This window comes from Phascolarctos cinereus, unplaced genomic scaffold (genome assembly GCF_003287225.1).
Source record: "Phascolarctos cinereus isolate Bilbo 61053 unplaced genomic scaffold, phaCin_HiC Scaffold_4;HRSCAF=312, whole genome shotgun sequence".
NCBI lineage: Eukaryota > Metazoa > Chordata > Mammalia > Diprotodontia > Phascolarctidae > Phascolarctos > Phascolarctos cinereus.
The window spans coordinates 317,879,388-317,901,223 of record NW_027555847.1 but is presented as its reverse complement, the minus strand read 5'-3'; the positions used below and the strand labels follow the sequence as shown (position 1 = coordinate 317,901,223).

The following is a 21,836-nucleotide window of genomic DNA, read 5'->3' as shown; positions in this document are numbered from 1 at the left end:
GGGAAACGAGAGAAACAGACAGACAGACAGAAACAGAGAGACAGAAACAGGGAGAGACAGAAACAGAGAGAGACAGACAGATAGAGACAGACAAAGAAAGAGGATATATTGGGGATAGTCTTGGGGGAAAGGCACTAAGATTAAGCAGATTAAGGAAAGGCTTCTTGAAGAAGGTGGGGCCTTATCTGAGACTTGAAGGGAAGTCAGGAGGCAGAGATGAGAAGGGAGAGTATTCTAGGCATGAGAGATGGTCAGTGAAAATGCCAGGAGTTGAGAGATGGAGTTTAATCTGTCAGGAATAGCAAAGAGGCCAGTGGCCCTGGCGGATCATGAGGAATAAGATGAAAGAAGACTGGAAAGGTAGGAATGGGCCAGGTTATGAAGGACTTTAAAAGCCAATCAGATGATTTCCTATTTGATCCTGAGGCAATAGCCACCAGCATTGATTGAAAGCGGATAGGGAGGGAGATATGATCAGACTTGGAGTGAAAAAAAAAACCAGTGGATTTATAGGCAGAGGACTTGGGTCCTAATCCTAGCCCTACAAATGACTACATGTGATCGTGAAGGAATAATTTACATTCTCCTATACCTCATTTTGGGCAGCTAGGTGGTATAGTGGATAGTGCACTGGCCTAGAGTTAAGAAGACTCTTCCTGAATTCAAATCTGTCCTCAGACATTTAGTAGCTGTGTGACCCTAGAAAAGTCACTTAACCCTGTTGGCCTCAGTTTCCTCATCTGTAAAACAAGCTGGAAAAGGAAATGGCAAACCACTCTGGTATCTTTGCCAAGAAAACCCCAAATGGAGTCACCAAGTGTCAGATATGATTGACATTACTAGGGCTTGGACAAGGATTTATTGTGGTGTGAATAGAGAGAAGAGGACAGCTGTGAGGAATGCCACGGAATTAGTAACTGATTCAGTATGGAGAGGAAGTGAGAGTAAAGAGTCATGGATAAATCCTAAATCGCAAAAAGACTGGAATAGTGATGGTGCTCTGATCAAAACCCTTAAGTAGTTATTTCCTACAGTCTCAAGTCTAAATAGCACTGTCTAATATTCAAGGTCCTCCATCATTTGGCCCTAACCGTACCTATTCAATATTATCTACCCCTACTCCTCATCAGTTTCTGCTTTAGTCAAATATCCTTACTACTCCCAAAAGAACTTTATGCTTATTTCAACTTTGCAGCTTCTATTCTCTTTGCTTGGCACATGCTCCTATTCCTACTTTTCTTTTCCCAATCCCATTATCTATTCTTTGAGGCTCATTTCAAGTCTTACCTCCTTCAAAAAATCTTCTGACCATGCCTTCATCCCTCACTGCTCCCCATTTCCTGTGAACTCCTGAAGCTCTAGTATTTACTACCACACAAAAGATCACTTATTCTCTCTTGATTATTGTTTTATGCTTCTTCATCCTAATTTCCCAACTTGATTTTAAGCTTCTTGAGGCCATGTCTCATATGTCTTCAGCAGCCTTCATTAGAACTATCTCAGTGCTGAGTTTATAGTATTTACTCAATAAATACTTCTTCATTGGCCTATATCCTTCAGATGCAAAAGTACTAAAAGTAAAAATACTATCAGCTTCCAATTTTGTTATATCTAAAATACTATAGAAAACTAGTATGGCATAGTGGCTAGAAATCTTGGGTTCAAATTCTACCTTCAGAATTCACTGACTGCATGACCTTAGGGTAGTCATTTAACAACTGTCTGCCTCAGTTCCCTCATTTGTAATATGGGTGTGATACTAGTACCTACTTCCCAGGATTGTTTATACTTCAAAATTCAACTTCAAATGCTATAATTGACTGTAATATTTGTACTGTGGCTGCTTGACTCACACATATTATACAACAGACTATGCATGCTAAGTGTTTTATTTAGTCCAAATCCCGTAATTCCCAAATCTCTAAAGTTAATAAACCTAATCAAATGATCAGCCCCCTGGTGACCCCAAGATCAGTCTTGCAATGCAGCAAGATTAACCTCTGTCAATGCTAGGAGAATTAGAAGCCCAAAGGGGGTTCAAAAGCACCCCAAATATTAGAGTTCTTTGGGATCAAGAACCCTCATGCTTATGGCAACTGGATCTTTCTATCTGACCTGCTCCTGAAGCCTCCTAAATGTGTTGTCTCCCCCGTTATAATGTGAGTTCCTTGAGAGTATGAGCTGACTTGTTAAATCCGCATGGCTTAACACAATACTTCATGCATAATAAGTGTTTAATAAAGGTTTTCCCCTTCATTCAGGGTGGAGGGAATGGGCCTATTTACACTACCTCAATTTAATTCAACAAGTATTTATTAAGCACTTGATATACGCAAGGCACTGTGCTGGGTACTGGTGATACAAAGGCAGCAACCTAAAAATAGCCACTCATCTCAAGAAGCTCACACCACGTCATGGAGGGACCTATCTGCTCCCTACATTTCACAACAGTGGAAATGTGGATGTGTTCAGGCAGTGCATGGACACTCATTCATGGTAGGTTTCGATCATGAGAACACTAAGGTTCTTTTCCCAGCTTCCTGAACTGGGAAAATGAGAGTGGTAAGAATTGAGAGGAAAGAAGGCACCACAAATTATGATGGCAATAAGTTATTGAATCTTCTTTTCCAATGTGGCAGTGCTGAATCCAAATGAAATGTTGCTAGTGTCTGTGGGCAGGATATACATTCTCTAAGACAATAAACCTTTTAATGCTAAACAGTATCACTGTAACACGTAAGCTGCTGAACAGAACCAGCGTGAATAAATACAGTTCCTCCCTTTCCACCTTCCCCAAAAGCATCTTTCTATCAGAGATAACAAGACAAGTGTCAAGACCAGAGGAAAGCTGGTTAGGAGTGAAGCCTTTGATCCTGAAATCCAGAGTGCACATTTATAATCCGGGGAGCACCAAGGATAAAGCCGTAATACAATCCCCAACTACTACTTAATTCATTAAGCTAGAACTGCTTGCCTGGGCTGACAGGACCATAAAATAGTAGGAGCATTAGGAGCTGTTACACACCCTATCCCACCCACCCCCACCTCCCAAGCCTAGCAAAGAACCTGGCTGGTGAAGTTAAGGAGCTCCAGTGCTGCTTACTTCTGAGGAACACTAAAGATGAAGGGTATTGCATCGAGACACTCCTGCACTTTCCTCTCTCCTGCTATTACCAGGGAGAATGTGGGACACCGGAGATACTAATGTGTGATGCTCCCTTCTCTGGTGTCTACCTCTGACTTACCTATCACACCCAGTCCCCTGGTTGGTTGTTGTCCTTCATTCTTGAAGAGGACCAAAATGACATCCCTATGGTAGAGTCAAGTTTCAGTGTGTCTGACTGTGACTGATGAGACTAATACAAGCTCAGAATGTTCTATCACGGGTCGGACATAAATAGTCCTAGTGAACATTGGGATGGATGCTCTAAATTTGCACATCTCATATTTCTTTTGAGCTATTTCAATTCTGCTTTGTTTATAGAGCACAGGACCTTCCCTGATGTGGACATGCCATGCTGAGTGGTCCTGTGCTGGTGTCTCCCATGTCGCACAATCAATTCTAAAGTTCTTAAGACAGACCTCAAGAGGGTCCTTGTATCGCTTTTTCTGACCACCACACGAATGCTTGCGCTGTGTGAGTTCTCCATAAAATAGTCTTTTTGGCAAGCATACATTTGGCCTTCAAACAACGTGGCCAGCCTATCAGAGCTGTGCTCTCCCTCCCTACCCCCATTAAGGCTTCATGTAGATATAGTGGAGTCAACAATCAGTTAACAAGCATTTATTAAATCCTTGCCATATGCCAGGCACTGAACTGACAGAAATACACATTTGAGTAGAAACATTCCTTGCCCTCAAAGGGTCTTGAATGGGGTAACTAGGTGGCCCAGTGGGAAGAGCACTGGGTCTGGAGTCAGGAAAACCTGAGTTCAAATCCAGCCTCAGACTCTGACTAGCTGTGTGACCATGGGCAAGTTACTTAACTGCTCCCTATCTCACTTTCCTCATCTAATTAGCTAAAGGATAAACAGGTGCCATCCTGAACGAGAAGAGCCCAGTAAGTATACCTTTGACCAGATTTGTCTATCTGTGTTGGTGAATAGAGATAATTGGAGAGAACATGGGTCTAAAGGCCAAGTGAGGCTCAGATGAGTTGTCTAGATATTCCATAGGGCTGGAGTTCCTGGCTTTTCTAACCTTATGGGATCGTGTGTGAGTGTTTCTAGATGTCTGTGTGGTGCCAGGTGCTCTGCCTGGCTCAAGAGCCCAATGCCAACAGAAAGTATCCGAATAGAAAGAGCTGAGTGCCAGATTCAGCTCGGGACTATTGATCTGATCACACCAGTTTAGCTCATGCCCTTCTCATCATCCCCAAGGAAGAAAGCAAGGAAGCAAGATTGGGAAGAAACAGCAATGCCTGCTTGCTATAGAATTGTTACCATGTCATGTTAAACACTCTGAAAGGGGATAGTACTAAGCTTGGAGGAGTGATTCCAAGTGATGAATTATAGTTGAAATGCTCTGTGGCAGACAGAGAGTAGAGAGAGGTGCTGGTGAATAGACCACGAAAGGTCTATAAGGGTATGTGTTTCTAGCATAGCATCTGGTGTGGCAATGTTGGTAGCCCCAGGCTCAGGACAAGAGAAAAGAGGGAAGGAGAGAACAAGAAATAGGTTACCAGAGATGAGTCATAGGCCTTGATTAAGGTAAAAGCCATATTGGGCCTACCGGGGTTCATATTTTCAGCATCATCTCGGGTAACCATTATCAGCTTACTATCTCACTCTCCACAGTGGCTTCTCCAAATCTTCTCATTCTTCCTGAAACCTTCCACTGATTCCCTCCCCTACTCTGTCAGCTGAGAACTTTGTCTCATATTTTACTGAAAAAATTAAGGCCATTCACCATGAGTTCTCTCTTTGCCCTTCTTCCTCATCTCCCATCACTCAGATGCCTTCTGCCACTTTCTCTTCCTTTGCCCTTGTCTCACATGCAAAAAGAGGCCTTACTCCTTACAAAAGCTAACTAACCCCTTTACCTATTCAATGTAACCCTATTCCAACCCATCTCTTCCAACAGATTGCCCCTCTGTCCACCCCATTCTTTCATTTCTTTTCTTTTCTTTTTTCGGCAATTGGGATTAAGTGACTTGACTAGGGTCACACAGCTGGTAAATGTCAAGTGTTTGGTCTGAGGCTGGATTTGAACTCAAGTCTTCCTGACTTCAGGGCCAGTGCTCTATCCACTGTGCCACCTAGCTGCCCCAACTTTCATTCATTTTCAATCTTTCCCTCTTTACTTGGCTCCTTCCCTACTGCCTAAAACATGCCCATGTCTTTTCCATCCTGAAAAAAGAAAACACTTTTACTTGACCTTGACATCCCCACTAACATCCTGTATCTCTTTTGCTCATTGAACTAAACTCCTTGTAAAGACTGTTGACAATAGGTGCCTCCATTTTCTCTCTTCTTAATCTCTTCTTTGCCCTTTACAATCCGGCTTCTGACCTTAATCCACTGAAACTACTCTCTCTAAAGTTATTAATGATCTTTTTGTTGCCAAATCCAATTGCCTTTTCTCAGTCCTCATTCTCTTCAACATCTCTGTAGTCTTTGACTCTGTTGATCACTTTCTCCTTCTTGATACTCTCTTCTTTTTAGGTTTTTAGTTGTAAGGTTCTCCTGGTTCTCTTACTACCTATCTGACCACACCTTCTTGGCTTCCTTTACTGGATCCCTCTCTAGATGACACCCTCTAAACATAGGTGTGCCCCTCGGGGTTCTGCCCTGGCTCTTCTTTTCTCCCTTAATGCTTTTTCACTTGGTGATCTCATCAGCTCCCATGGTTTTAATTGCCATCTCTATGCTGATGATTCTCAAATCTACCTATCCTGAACCAAAATCTTATGACCTCCAATACCATATCTCTAACTGCCTTTCAAACATCTCAAAGTGGATGCCCAGTAGTCATCTGGAACTCAATATGTCCAAAACAGAACTCATTTATCTTTTCCCCTAAACTACCTCCCCTCTCCCTTCCCCATTATTATAGAAGGCAACACCATCCTCCCAATCCCTCAGGCTTATGACCTAGGAGTTATCTTGGAGTTTTCAGTATCTCTCATGCCCCAGCCCCCATATCCAATCTGTTGCCAAGGCCTATTGATTTCACCTTTGCGACATCTCTCAAACATGTCCTCTTCTCTCCTCTGATACTGCTACCATTCTAGTGTAGGTCCTTACTCCTAGACTCTTATAAGAGCCTACTGGTGAGTCTGCCTGCCTTAAGTCTCCCCCCACTCCAAGCCATCCTCCTTTTAGTCACCAAGGTGATTTTCCTGAAGTGCAAGTTCAACCATGTCGCTCCCTTACTCAATAAACTCCAGTGGCTCCCTATCACCTTCAGGATCAAATATAAAATCTCTAGAGGTTTGGCATTCAAAGTCTTTCATAACCTAGCCTAGCCCCCTTCTATCTTCCCAGTCTTCTTCCATCTTACTCACCAACATATGCTCTTCAATCCCATGACACGACACCGACAGCCTGGCTGTTCCACAAACAAAACACTCCATCTTTCAGCTCCAGGCATCTTCTCTGACTGCTCTCCATGCCTAGAATGTTTTCCCTCCTCTTCTCTGCCGACTGCCATCTCTGGACTCCTTTAAGTTCTAACTTAAATCTCACCTTCTACAGGAAACCTTTTCCCAACCCCTCTTAATTCTAGTGACTTCTTTCTGTTAATTATTTCCTATTTATCCTATATGTAACTTGCTTTGTATATATTTGTCTGTATGTTGTCTCCTCCAATAGATTGTAAACTCCTTGAGGGCAGGGGCTGTCTTTTGCCTCTTTTTATATTCACAGATCTTAGCACAGTGCTTGGCACATAGTAGGAACTTAGTAAATATTTATGGGTTAAATAATGCCCACCCTTCCCCCCAATTAATTTTTCACTAATTCTAGCATATGCCAGCACTGTACCAAGTGTTTTACAAATATTATTTCATTCTATCCTCACAACAACCCTGAGAGATAAATGCTATCATTATTCCCATTTTACAGTTGAGGAAATTGAAGCAAACAGGGTTTACCTGACTTGTCAATGTCACCGAGCTAGCAAGTATCTGAGGCTAGATTTGAACTGAGGTCTTCCTAACTCCAAGCCCAAAGCTCTTTCCACTGCACCACCTAGCTACTTAGCTAAAGTACATTTCTTTCCATCTGTATGAAATGCTAAGAAATAAAGCTGCATGAAAAGGCTTTAATATATACTGCTAGAAGAGGGTGGAGCATCAATGCCAAGTAGTTCACAGATCCATTAACTCAGTATTCAAAGTGTCAACAAACAAATTGCCACAGATAAGCTAGTGTTTTAAAATATAAAATGAAACATATTACTCAAAGGACTAATTAGGTAATATTTCAAAAATGATGTCTTAGTGAAATGTTTCTATTTGATGCTTATAGAAGAATGACTATTATAGCTTAAAATATCAGAGTTGGTCTCCATCTCATCTTAATTTGTCTGAAGCATCAAAGGATATATTTTCAGAAATTCAGATCAATACAGTAGAGACTTGTGATGATTCACTATAATGTCTTTGCATTTCTTAAGGTATTCTTTAATTGCATCATTGATGTCCATCTTTGTCTAGGCCATACAAATGTCTGCTAGAGAAAGGGTCTGTGTAATTATAAGGTCTCTATCATCTTTGAGCAGCTAGGTGGTGCAGTAGATAGAATACCAGGCCTGGAGTTAGGAAGACTCACCTTCCCAAGTTCAAATCTGGCTTCAGACACTTACTAGCTGCATGACCCTGGTCAAGTCACTCAACCCTGTTTGCCTCAGTTTCCTCATATGTAAAATGAGCTGGAGAAAGAAATGGCAAACCACTTTGGGAAGTGCCAAGAAAACCTCAAATGGGGTCATGAAGAGTTGGATGTGACTAAAAAAAGCTGAACAATAAATCGTCTTTGAGATGTAAAGCTGCCATAACCTGTTTCTTTAACTTCTTAGCTACTTCATCTACTTCCACTGTTTCTCTATGTCTTCTTTAAAATACCACCCTTTGATGATATCCCTGTTTTCATAGTCTTTCTCTTCCTAATTGATTATTTTGTATCTCTAAGTCCCCATACTAGGCCTCAGATGCAAGGTTCCTTTGATATCTATTGTATTCTATCAAACTCATCTTTGGGTCAATCAGCTTGGATAATCTCACTGTCTACTCCTGCTTTTCTTAGTACTTCAAAGTTAGCCTTTGCAAATAGAAGATTATCATTCCCAAAAAGTAAATCAAGTGTTCCTGGAGGGAATGCATCTCAAACTTATTTGTGTATACTGACCTGTACTTTGCATGGTGACTAATGCTTAAAATGTGTATATGTATATGTAGGTGTATGTATATACATATATGTATGTGTGTATGTGTTGAGGGCATTCCAAAAGTCTTAGTGTAGTTTTAATCTATTAAAATCTAATAACTAAAGAGAAGTTTGGTGGTGCAGTGGATAGAGCTCCGGCCTTGGAGTCACTGAGTTCAAATCTGGCCTCAGGTGCTTGACACTTACTATCTGTGTGACCCTGGTCAAGTCACTTAACCCCAATTGCCTCACCAAAAAGCAAAAAACAATTTAATAACTAGGCATAATAATTAAGTTTTCATATCTTAAAACTTTTGGAACATCCCAAATAGGAGCAAAAGCAGTCCCTGCCCTCAAGATCTTACATTCTAATGGGAGTCCATAAAGCCATTGTGTCACTTGAGGCTTTCAATCTATTGGTCCTCAAGATTAGAACTCTGCTTAGTGACTGAAGCAATCACTTAATGTCATTAGAATCAGGATGGAGAAGTTGAAGTCACTGGATTTGGAATTAGAAGACCAGGTTTTGTATCACGGCTTTGTTTCTTTATTCCTTACTATCTGTATGACCTTGGGCAAGTCACCTCACTTTTCTAAGCTTCTACCTCTATAAAATAAAGAAGTTGGATGAGATAGTCTCTGAGGTCCCTTCCTGTTCCAAATGTAATGAATATGGCCATGAAATATGGTGGCTGTGGTCCCTTCTGTTACATGCCATTGGTTGCTAGGGCAGTGATTACTGGGCAGAACAGCTCCTGGCTTTGAATAACTCTTGAGCACACCCTCAGTTTTCCACTTGTGCTGAAGGCCAAGGTGACATTGATATTTAACAGAGAAAGAGAGAAAGGGGAACGCCCTTCTACCTTTTTACAGCGCACGTTCACAGGTCATTCAGGTAATTGATGACCAAACATGAGTAACAACCAAGCTATTTCTCAAGATCCCTTGGAGAATTTGTGAGGCATACAATACAGAGCAAGTTATACAACATTTCATTCCCAGCCTAGGGATTCTCAATCACTTTCTCTCAATCTAAGAGTCACCAGTGATACAAATTCATCCCATGGATTTGCTGCCTGGAATATATTAATCTCGTCTCTAAAAGAAATAGGGGGTGGGAAAGAACAGATGAACATTAATTAGAAATTTCTCCTGCCACAAGTTATTCTTCCATCTCTTCATTCCTACAGCTCTCGTCTGCCTCTCACTAATAACACTTACTACCTAAGGCTTTGTCTAGTAACACACATTTTTGAGGTCACCTGGTCCAATCCCCTCATTTTCCAGACTAGGAATCTTCATAAAGGTGAGATGATTTTCTCTAGGTCACATAAAGCCAAAGTCTGAACCCACAACTTAATATTCTAAATTTACTTTTTTTTTCACTATAATACATTGCATCAAACAGTCTATGTTCTTTTTCTCTTGTACTAGACTATAAATTGAGAACTAATGTAATATGGTGCAGCTAGGACTGAACTGGGAGTTAGGATATATCGTCTCTAATCTAGTTAGCTGTGGGATTTGGGCAAGTTACATAAGTACCCTATCTGGGCCTCAGCAGTCACATCCATAAAAGCAAGGAGGTTAGATTCTTTCTCTTCTAACAGTATTTGATTCTCCTTTAAGACAAGTACTTTTTAATTCATCTAGACATCATTTTTGTTGTTCAGTCGTGTCTCACTCTTCATGACCCCATTTGGGGTTTTCTTGGCACAGATACTGGGGTGATTTGCCATTTCCTTCTTCAGCTCATCTCATAGATGAGGAAACTGAGGTAAACAGGGTTAAGTAACTTACCCAGGGTCACATAACCAGTAAGTGTCTGAAGCCAGACTAGAACTCAGGAAGTGAGTCTTCCTCACTCCAGGTCTAGCATTCTATCCACTGTACCACCTAGCTGCCCCAGACATTATATATAGTGCGTAATAATAATAACTAACATTTTTATAGTTCTTACTACTTCAGGCACTGTGCTAAATATTACTCATAATATGATTATCTACTTTTGTCCTCACAAGAACAGTGAAAGGGAAGTGTTATTATTATTCCCATTTTATAGACATGGACACTAAGGCAAACAGGCAAAGTGACTTGCCTAGGGTCACAAAACTAGTAAGTGTCTGAAGCTGGATTTGAACTCAGGTCTTCCTGATTCTGGGCCCAGTGCTCTATCCACTGAGTCACCTAGTGGTCTAATACATGTAGCAGACATTTAACAAAATTTTAGTGGATGGAGAAAAATTCAAATTTTGACCTACAGGCCCAATACTGGACTTCCAAATGACTGATGGAATCAGATTTATCAAATCTTTAGCAATCATGACCACCACCCAGGGTGGTGCAACAATGCATCAGGCTGTTAGAAAATGTCAATATGCAAATGGATTCTTTGAATACTTGGTAAAGCTGTCTTGCATTCACTGTGTTTATTTCTGCTAGCAACTTAGCAATAGATTTCTGGACACAAAGCCATGTATTATCAGGAAACCAGACTCCAAGACCTCCTCAGATGACTACAACACACTCGCACGCGCACACACATGCACACACACACACACACACACACACACACACACACACACACACCCCAATGGCAAAGCAGATAAGGTCTACAAAAACATGAAGAGAAGCAGGGATAGGTTTGCTGAAATCGATTCTTTTAACCTATATTACCTAAGTTGAATATATAATCAGGCTGTGAACTCCTTATGGCATGGTAGACAGAATTCTGGGCCTGAAATCAGGAAGATATGAGTTCAAGTCCCACCTCAGATACTTATTAGCTGTATGACCCTGGGCAAGTCATCCCAATTTGCCCCAGTTTCTTCATCTGCGAAATAAGGACAGTAAGTACACTGATCCTCATCTACCAACATGACTCAGTGTACCACAAAATCATGATTTTTTTGTTGCCATGGGGAATACAAAGGAACCAAATGTACCAACTCCTCTATTTGCTTCTCATTCGCTTCTTTTATTTGCTTATTGGCAGAGATGTCAAACTCAAATAGAAATGACTCCTGCTGCCACATATTGACTTAGAAAACCACAAATTAACATTGTCTGTGTTGTATTATATTTTGATTTATTTTGTTAAACAATTCCTAATTACATTTTAGTCTGGTTTGGGGCCACACCTACCACAAAATGGAAATGGAAAATTGTATAATTAGGTGATGAAAATTGAGACTGACTAGAGTTAGAGAAAGTGGTATATCTTTCCTAAATCTTTTTCTGGTCACCTGAAAAGGAAGGGTGAACATAAAAAGTGAGAGCTAACTGATTTTCCAGGGAAATCTCAAAGGGAATAATACAATAGACTGTACTGAAACTTTTGATAGTCAGCTCTGGAAGGTCTGTCTGTGACCTGTCCAATTATGTTACTATTTAGTCTCAGGATACTTCAAAATAAATTGGGCTTTAAAAAAGCAAATAAAGTGATGGCTTTGTCATCTGAAAATTGAACTTCTTATTTGATTTCTGGAAAGAAAATTACTGGGTTAGAAATTGGGCCGTATCCAGGACATTAACACACTTCTCCAAAGAGCTCAGGCCTCCCTATGAAAGGTGAGTCTCAGAACACATCCTAATTTGTCTCTGCTAGGCGAGGAGAGGAAGAAAATGACAAAGATGTGTATGTTTTCATTGAGACTATTCTGCTCAGGGTATCCTTATAGACAGTCTTTACTCAAATTAATAACCAGTCTTTTCCTTTATGTATGAGACATCTATTTTCTTTTTTTTCTTTCTGTATTTTTCCAGTTGTAAATACACATCAACAAATTCCCACATGGAAACCAAACATTCACTGGGGCTACTACAACCAAGCACTACTCATATTTTCAACCAAGAGGAAAAGTAAAGAGAGAAAAAGAGAATTAACATAAGTCATTAATACTGTTTAAAAACAAAACCAAAAAAATATATAGATTTAGAACTAGAAGGGACATAGAGGCTAACTAATCCAACCTGCTCTTTTTATAAAGAAAATAAATTAAAGGCCTCACAGTCAGATTGACTTGCCCAAGATCTTATAGATAGTAAAGAGTTGAGTCAGGATTCAAACTTATGTCTTTAGAGTCCAAGTCAAGGACTCTTTTGACCATGACAATACCTTTAACAGGTTGAAGTGAAGGTAAATGATCTGATTTGGCATTTTTAATGAAAGGTGGAATGGAAAAAGTCCAAGGTCCATTTTTTCATGTTTGCTTTGACCTAACCTGAACTTTAAGGTTCTTTGTGATTTGGAATCATACTTTTAGGTTAGGGGTTCTTCACCTCTTCTATGTCCTAGACCCCTTTGGCAGACTAAGGAAGCCTATGAACCCCTTCTTAGAATCATGTTTTTAAATGCATAAAATAAAATGTCAAGGATTACAAAGGAAACCATTTATATTGAAATAAAGATGTATTTTTTTTTCCCATCCAAGTTCATGCATCCTCTGAAATCTATCCATAGTCCCCTCCCACAGGTTAAGAACCCATTTTATAGGTATGCCCCAAACACCTTCGTTTATTACATAAATCGAGGAAAATGGCACCTTAATCCTAGAGCTCTCTTCCTCATTTTGGGCTTCAAAGGGTGATAGCATAATGTCACCTTTAAAAGGAAGAACAAAAGTAATCTGAAGTACCTGTCCATAGGGCTAGCTCAGGGAGGAGGAGACAGCAGCAACAGTTTCTGCAGTAGGGAGAGATGGTTTATCTTGAAGCTAGTAAGCGTAACACCCCATGGGGAACTGACCAGAGCAATGACACGTGCTGCACCTCCTCCCTAATCTCTTCCAAGTTGCATCTTATTTAAGCACTGAGTGATTTACTTATTCCCAACCCTTCTCCCCACTACCCCTGACAGCCTGCTTCCTCATAATTACCTAGGACCAAGGACAACTTTGACAAATGTTTTCCTGCAAACATAAGAAAGAGAATGAAAGAAGTAAGGATCTCCCTATCATGTGAACCCTTACCACTGTGCTTGGATGGCTTACACACTTGTTATTATTGGTATGTATCTTATTAGTTGTTATGGTTATTAATTTATTATACTATAAATAATAATATAAATTATTAATTTATTATAGTTATTTATATGTATTACCTTCCCACCCCCACTTCCCCCAACCTCCTAGATTGCAAATGCCCAGAGGTCAGGATCTAATTTTACTTACCAACTGTTCTGCAATATTATTTACACTTTCAGAATTTCACCTGGGGAGGTGTAATATCATTAGGTTTTGTGAGATCTGCTGATAAGGGAACTATGTGTTTTACAATACCTAGCACAGTATTTTGTACACAATTGGTGCTCAATAAATGTTTGTTGATTGATTGAATCTATGAATGAATGAATGAATGAATGAATTAATTAATTAATTAATTCAAAAGGAAAGTACTTTGGAAATCTGTTTTCCAAATTGTCTAAATGCAGGCCTTGCTTTTTTTTTTTTAATCTTTCTTAAAGTCTTGGTCCCATAGCAATGGCTCAGTGTGGTAATTATATTACAAAGCTATTATGTGATGAAATGGAAATGGAAAAACAATTTAAATGCCCGTCTAAAAAGACTCAGTTAGGATGCAATTATGAGTGAAATTACAATGGAAAGAATAATTGAAATGCAAGTCTGGAAGGCCTAGTTATGATGCAATTTAAGTGTTTCTATCAGGGACTCTCACAACATGGAGCAGAACTACACATTCCTGGGGACACATATTTATTTTGCTAAAGCAAACAACATTTGTGGGTGGATGGAAATATTCCTGTACCAATTGTTCTGCGGTGTTATCTACACTTTTGGAATGTCACCTGGGGGTGGGTAATATCATTAGGTTTTGTGGGACCTGCTGATAAGAGGACCTCGAGTTATGATGCTTTGGTATGGCTTGAAGGAGATAAGGAGGAAGTGGCAGAGCTTAGCTCAGATTCCTCTTTCCTTTTGTGTGTTAATCTTTTAATACTGAATTTGGAATTTAATATATTGCAATATATTCACTGGTGTTAGCAATGTGGAAAGATATTTATTTTACAATTTGTCTGAAAATACTAAACTGCTCAGATGAGATTCCAGGTAGGCTTGGTTCTCTACACTTAAAACATTCTGCTGAAATCTTTCTTTTTATTGAATTGTGATAAAGGCTTTTATCCAAGGCTTTGCAATGAATAGACTCTCTCACCAAAGAGAAAAGGGTTTTAGAGGTGAGGTTTGGTAGAATGCATTAAAAAGACACTAGAGCCTATGGAACAGACTATTGGACTTTGGGACAGAAAGACTTGGGTTTGAATCTTGACTCTAACACTTATTACTTTTGTGACCCCAGGCAAGTCATTTAACCTATCTGAGCCTGCACTTCTTCACTTATAAAAAAGAAATATCTACAGTACTACATACACACAAATTCTTATGTATATACACATATGTACAAAAATTAGGGTTCAATTTATTGCTCTGTTGATTGTCTAGACTTAAGAAAGTTAATGAGAAAATATTAATAATGAAGCTTAAACTTTAAAATGTGTTAGGCATGCTTTGGTTTTTCAGAGAGCTAGATGTTAACATATCTATAGTACTATATACACACAAATATTTTCTGTAGTACTAAATATACGCAAACTCATATAATATACATATGTATTTCATCAAGTAATATGTATATGTATTCGATGTATGTGTTTGTATGAGTTTGTGTGTATTTATTGCTGTAGATAATATTTATGTGTGTGTGTGTGTACAGTGATACTCAGGCTCGGTAGGGTTAAGAGCACTGAATTTGGAGTCAGATCATGAGTCTGAATTTTGCCTGCTGGTGTGATCTGAAGACATATTACTTCTCTGGGCCTCTATTTTCTCATTTGTAAAAGGAGGTGACTGGACTAGATGACTCTTAAGGTTTCATCCATCTCTATAGTAATGATTCTATGAACTTCTTTTGCTAGAAGGCTAAATTCCAGGATCAGACTCTAGTCATAAACTGGCTCCCCCTTGTTTGATAGAAGGCAGGTTTTCTGGAACTCTTAAATATGGGATTGTTAGAGAGCAATGCCCTGAGGAAGAACTCTCAGCACTCCTCCAGGAGTAGGAGTTGGAACTCTCACCATTCAGAACATGTTGCTCCCTTCTCCATAGCTGCCATAGAGGTAAGAGCATAGGTACCACTGCTAATGTCTCTTCAGGTTTGGGCCCAGGCACTCTGCATCCTCTTGGATGCAATCTTGGTTATTGCCTTCTCTATGGCCAAAAGTCTATCATCTTTAGTGCACATGACCACATGGTTCCCCTTTCCATGTGTACTATGTAGTTAAGACATGTGGCTCCTATATGCTTTGTTCCAAACAGTCATTAAAGGCTTCTGGAGGTGAACTTCCTAGGACTCCAATCTGATCTTGAGTGCCAAAAGGTGAAAGAACAAAAGGAAAAAGAGCTTGTCGTCTCCCTTTACAAGACAGCACAAAGGAGTAGTTCTTCTCAACAGTCTGTCCCCCAACAGTGTGAGCCAACCAATTAATCTTAGGGGCAGCCCCCATCAGTGAAACCCATACTTTAGAAGGTGCAAAGGGTTATTGCCCTGTATGAGAAAATATCATCAAAGTCCCCCTCCCCCGGCCAAAGACTCACCATGCTATACATTCTTCAGATGGGTCAGTAAACTTTCCTAATACAAAATTTGTGTGTATGTCTATATACACACAAACGCCAGTAATAAAGCATAACATGCAAGAACCATAAATACATTGCTTATATACAAGGTTAACATCTTCCATACATGTGCTTAATGACCTTTAAGAACATTGCTGAAAATACATTTTTTATAGAGATTGGGTAGTCCTATCTTGTCGAGACCGATGATGTAGCAAGCTCTCATGGACTCAATTCTACTGCTTTGACCTGCTCTATTTCTGACCTTGACCAATTTGCCCCTCTTTAGTCAGAATGGTGGTCCACTGATCTCAGGGGCTCACCATATTGGTACTGGGCCAGTACAGGCACCCAATCAGCTTAGCATACTGCTAAGGACTCCTGAGCTCAATCAATCAGCCTTAGCCTCTCAAGTAGCAGGGATTGCAAACATGCACCACCTTGCCCAACTAAAAACACACACTTTGCGTTTATGGCACTGATATCTAACATACGCAACTGTTACAGTTATTTCATGCACACACACATACTATATACATACACACACATATATGCACTACATTTTTACACATATATAGTGTGTGTATATATGTATATATATTGTCTCTGTCTCTGTCTCTCTCTCTATATATATATACATATAAATTTACATACACATACAAATATACCTGTATATGTTTTTGTGTGAGTGTATGTCTACATATGCACATACGTATTCATACAGTTATAGCTAAATATAGTGTATGTATGTATGTGTATACATACACACATACTTCATTGCTATACAGAACTCTTGGTGAGGCTAAGTTCCTATTTCAACTCCTCTGACACAGCCTCATACCTACTTTGCAACTTCTATTTTGACCTGCTGTCCAGTGCAATGAGAATTTGAGTGACTTGTCTAGAGTCACATATCCAATACGGACTGGAATCCAAGCCTTCCTGATTCTGCAAATGGTTCATCTCTCTATCTGTTATGTCATAATATCTCATATATTTTAAATATACACTTGTCCAAAATTAAGCACCATCCATCCAGTCTAAGATTTAAGGGGCAGACACACTGTTATACTGATTTCTAAGCTTATGACTGACTTTACTAATTACATAAAAAGTACCCCTGCAACATTCATACAAAAAGGACATGTGGAGACAGGCACTTACATATCCTCACCCCCTTGAGGTTCTGATCTCAGTCTGCCTCTGTGAAATGAAACTGCACACTGTTCCATAGACTTATTTGAAGTCAGAGGCTATGAAGTCTTATCACAAGGTATTCAGAGAAAGGCTGTTACACTGGGCCACCAAAGTCACCAGTTTGGCATAAAGACATTCCAGGGCTTGCACAAATGTATTATTTATATTCAAGCCAGAAAAAGATACATTCTGGTTGACAGTGTCTCTGGCACTGTGTGTCTCCACCTTGTGATTCTACCAGTCACTGCTGACCTGATAGGAAAAGGGTCAGGCCTAGTTAGGATAAACCAAAACTCTAACAAGGATTGAAGTGAATATGAAAAATCACTAGAGAGAATATAGATTATTCTGTTGTGATAGGAACAATATTTCTTAGGCCATGTGAGCTGGGATAGCTCTTCCAAGGATCGTACCATATGCAAGGTAGGCTTGTTTTTCCTTAAAAAGTATTAAAACTGTCCTCAAGACTTAATTTGTCCAGGGGTGCTTGAGCCATTGATTCTGCTTCCTAGTTGATGAAGGGTATAAAAGTGACCAGCCCAAGAGAAGTCAGTGCCCCTCAGACTTGGCATGAGTCACCCCTTCCCTGCTGACCAGACTAATTTCTATAGGGAGGTGAGGGAGGCCGTCTCTATTTGAACAGGTACTCTTTGCTGAGTACCTAATATGTTGCCAAGGCTATTGATTTTATTTTTGTAACATCTCTCATATACTTCTCCCTTCTCTCTTCTAACACTACCATCACCTTGGTGTAGGCTCTCATCACCCCATGCCTGGACTATTGCAATAAACTGCTGGTGGGTCTCCCAGGCACAAGTTATCTCCCCACTCCAGAACACCTTCCATTCAGCTATCAAAGTGATCTTCCTAAACTGCAAGTCTTATCATGTCACCCCTGCTACTTGATAAACTCTATTACCTCCAGGATGAAATGTAAAATCCTCTGTTTAGCATTCAAAGCCCTTCATAACCTCTCCCCTACCCAACCTTTCCAGGCCTCTTACACCTTACACCTTCTACTCTTCCCTGTACTCTACGATCCAGTGACAATGCCCTTCTTGCAAGAAGCCAAATCTCCCAGATCTAGGCATTTTTTCTGGCTGTCCCCCATGCCTGGAATGCTCCTCCTCCTTATCTCTGCCTCCTAGCTTCTTGGGTTTCCTTCAAGGCCCAGCTAAATTCTTTCCTTCTACATGAAGTCTTTCCCAAACCCTGTCTTCTCTCTCCTGAATTATTTCAATTCTTCCAGCTTGTTTGTACATTGTAGTTTGCATGTTGGCTCCCTCATTAGATTGTGAGAGTCTTAAGAGCAGGAGCTTTTACCTTACCTTTCTTTCTATCCCCAATACTTAGCACAGTGCCTGGCCTGTGATAGGCTCCTAATAACTAACTATCTGTTACTGTTACTGTTCACTAACTATCCTTTCTAGGACATGATTAAGTAAATCTCCTTTTGCTAATTGTTAGATAACCCACAAATGTCTCATTTTATTCAAATGTTGAACCTGAATTCCCAGACTGGCCTAAGTAAGGAATGCCCTATAATACCTACTTAGAAACAAAAGTGAAATCTTTAAGAGAATTTTTTTTAAACTAAAGAAATAAGAGACTATGGGGGGGGGGGGAAACCCATATATTCATATGGTCAATGCCCAAAGAAGCAGAGTCCCAGAGATATTTAACCATTTGCTTATTATAATATGCAAATTAAATACAGCATTTGAAAATCAGGTTTGATTCAACTGCTTTGTAATTATCGCATTTCTGAAGGAAAAAAACCAATTTGCTACCATGTTATTTTCATGTAGTAATTATGCCTTCTAATGGTGAAGGAAAAAAAATCCAAGTATTATAATAATATATATATATAAAATATATTGCTCTAAATCCGAGGTTCTTAACTTTTTTTTTATTTCACAGACCCTTTCTTCAGTAGAGTGAAGCCTATTACAGTGGTATGCTCAAGACAGCTCTTACAACTCAAAGATGATTGTTAATTTTCAGTGTAGGCAAACACTATAAATCAAGGCTTGCTTTATGGTTTTGTTAATTGTTTAGACTTAAGAAAGTGATGGAGAAAATGTTAATAATGCAAATTAAATATAAAAGTGAGTCTTGTGTACATTTTTGGGGGCAGAAAACTGGTTGTTAAACATTTATTAGCATACCTCTGCCTATAGATCACTTCTCAGAATAATGTTTTTAATAATGTTTTTAAATGGTTTAAAAAAAACCCTCTGAGATCACAAAGGAAACTGATCATATTGAAAGGTAGTTATCAAAATTTTTTTTAAGTGCCTGGATCCCACTTAAAATCTGCCCCACTCTAAATACACACTCCATATATATATATATATATATATGTGTGTGTGTGTGTGTGTGTGTATATATATGTGTGTGTATATATATGTATATATGTATATATATATATATTATAGAGAGAGATATAGATATATACATATCTATCTATCTATCTATATATCTGTGTGTGCATACACATACATTTAATTAAAAGAATTAATCACTAGATTAATAACCATGGTTAGTTACCAAAACAAATTTAAATATAGCCTTGTCTCACCTAGCCATCCAGATCCAGAATTTGGTATGCACATGTCTGTCTCAGCACTTGGCAGTACAAAGCCCACCACAAATACTTCCACGCCATCTGCCATGAGTGCCATCCCCAGGACAAAGAAAAGGGCCCACTGAAAACGTCCATGGCCACATTCTTGAATGATTAGCTCATACTGCTGGGCTAATTCTTCCTCATCAGCTTTTCTTTCAGATTCCAATTCAGTCCGGTCCTTGTACTCCTCACCTTTGGGCTGCCCTATAGATACGATGCCGTCTTTCCCTTGGTTTAAGTTGGGAATGCCCTGATATTCGCCTTCATAAATTTCATCATCTTCATCATGGCCTTCTGTTGCTTCACTTGACCCTTCATCATCATTGGCTTCCCCATCATAGGTTTCTCCTGCTGGGTAATAATCATCATCATCTTCTTCATCTTGGAAGCGGCTGTATGACCTCTGTGTGTAGCCATCCTGGGCCCGATCTACTGCTTGATTCACCTTTTTCACAGTTTGTTTCTTCACCTCCTTGGCAATGTCCTTAGCACCTTTCACTAAGGATGTCCTATCCCTGTTGGAGTCTTCCATCTTCTGTTGATCTGCGGCAGGTGAGAAGATGCAGACTGATCATGGAACACAATCTGGCCCAGGCCTGGTGTCAGTTGGGATGTGCGGAAAGCATGGTCCACGAAACTGTAAAAGAAGAAGAATCAAGAGAAAACATAATTATTATTCTTTTATATGTCTACTGTTCCTGAATATAGATGTGCCAATATTGCCAGCTGTCCTTTGGAAGTTCTGGAACATTGGATGCGCTGTGGCCTCTCCCTCTGATTTGATCACTCCTTCCAGAACCTCCATTTAAGGAGAATATCCAGCCAGCCATGTTTCATTCCTCTCTTTCTGTATTATGCCATTCCCTTCATATCTTCCTCTCATCACCCCTTTTCTGCTTCCTTTTATGTGTTATCTTGCCCCATAGGAATGTCATTTCCTTGAGGGCAGAACTGTGTTTATATATGCTACTGTATTTGTAATCCCAGTCCTTAGCACAGTGACTGGCACAAATGTTTGTGGACTGACTGACTACAACCAAATAAGTCCAACACCATAGAAATAAATCCCTCTTAATTTCAGAAGTCAAACAATTGGGCAGCTAGGTGGTACAGTGGAGACAGCACCAGGCCTGGAATCAGGAAGACTCTTTCTGAGTTCAAATCTGGTCTGAGACAGTTCCTAGCAGTGTGACCCTGAGCAAGTCACTTAACCCTGTTTTCTTCAGTTTCCTCATCTGTAAAATGATCTGGAGAAGGAAATGGCAAACCAATCCAGTACCTTTGCCAAGAAAACCTCAAATGTGGTCATGAAGAGTTGGATATGACTGAACAACAAGTCAAGTAATCATCACAAATTTCATTGCTTACATGCACATTGTTTTGGATTCTTTACAAAGCTCAGTTTGTACCTAGAGGTGTTGGGTTTGTTATTCTTTTTCACCCTAAAGCACTTTCAGTCTTACTCTAAGGGGATTATCCCTTGAAACAGAAAAAGTCATTTTGTAGTTTTCGAGCGAATCTAACAAATTCTGAACCACTTCAAATTACACCTAAGGAGAGGTAAAAGGGCACCATTCACAGATAGAAAAGATGTACCAGAGGCAGCATGTATAATCACAAGGTCTCTGCCTGTTTTTTCGCAAAGATTCATTTTAAGCTTAATATAGTGGAAAGAAATCTGGGCTCAGAGTCCCAGGAGCCTGATTCAATTCCTGATTTTGGGCAAATCACATAGTCTCCTTCCTTAGTTTATATGTGTATATATATATATTATATATGTGTGTGTGTGTGTGTGTGTGTGTATATATATATATATATATATACATATATGTATATATATATACATATATATATATATATATACACACATATATATACACACACACACATATATAAACACACAAAACACTTAGCAAACATTAAAGCACTATATAAATGCTAGCTGTTGTTGTTGTTGTTGTTGTTATTGTCATCTGGGAGTCAGAATAGATAGCCTCTAAGGTTTCTTCC

General features: G+C 39.5%; 1 protein-coding gene across 1 annotated transcript in view; it reads right to left on the bottom strand.

The window, feature by feature from the left end:
• Positions 1-21,836, bottom strand: part of SV2C (synaptic vesicle glycoprotein 2C) — a 272,446-nt gene that overhangs the window by 191,550 nt on the left and 59,060 nt on the right. Inside the window, exon 2 of the mRNA XM_020998499.2 lies at positions 19,779-20,463. Within this exon, the coding sequence (XP_020854158.1) occupies positions 19,779-20,358 (580 nt within the window). The 5' untranslated portion in view covers positions 20,359-20,463. The remainder of the gene's footprint in view (positions 1-19,778; positions 20,464-21,836) is intronic.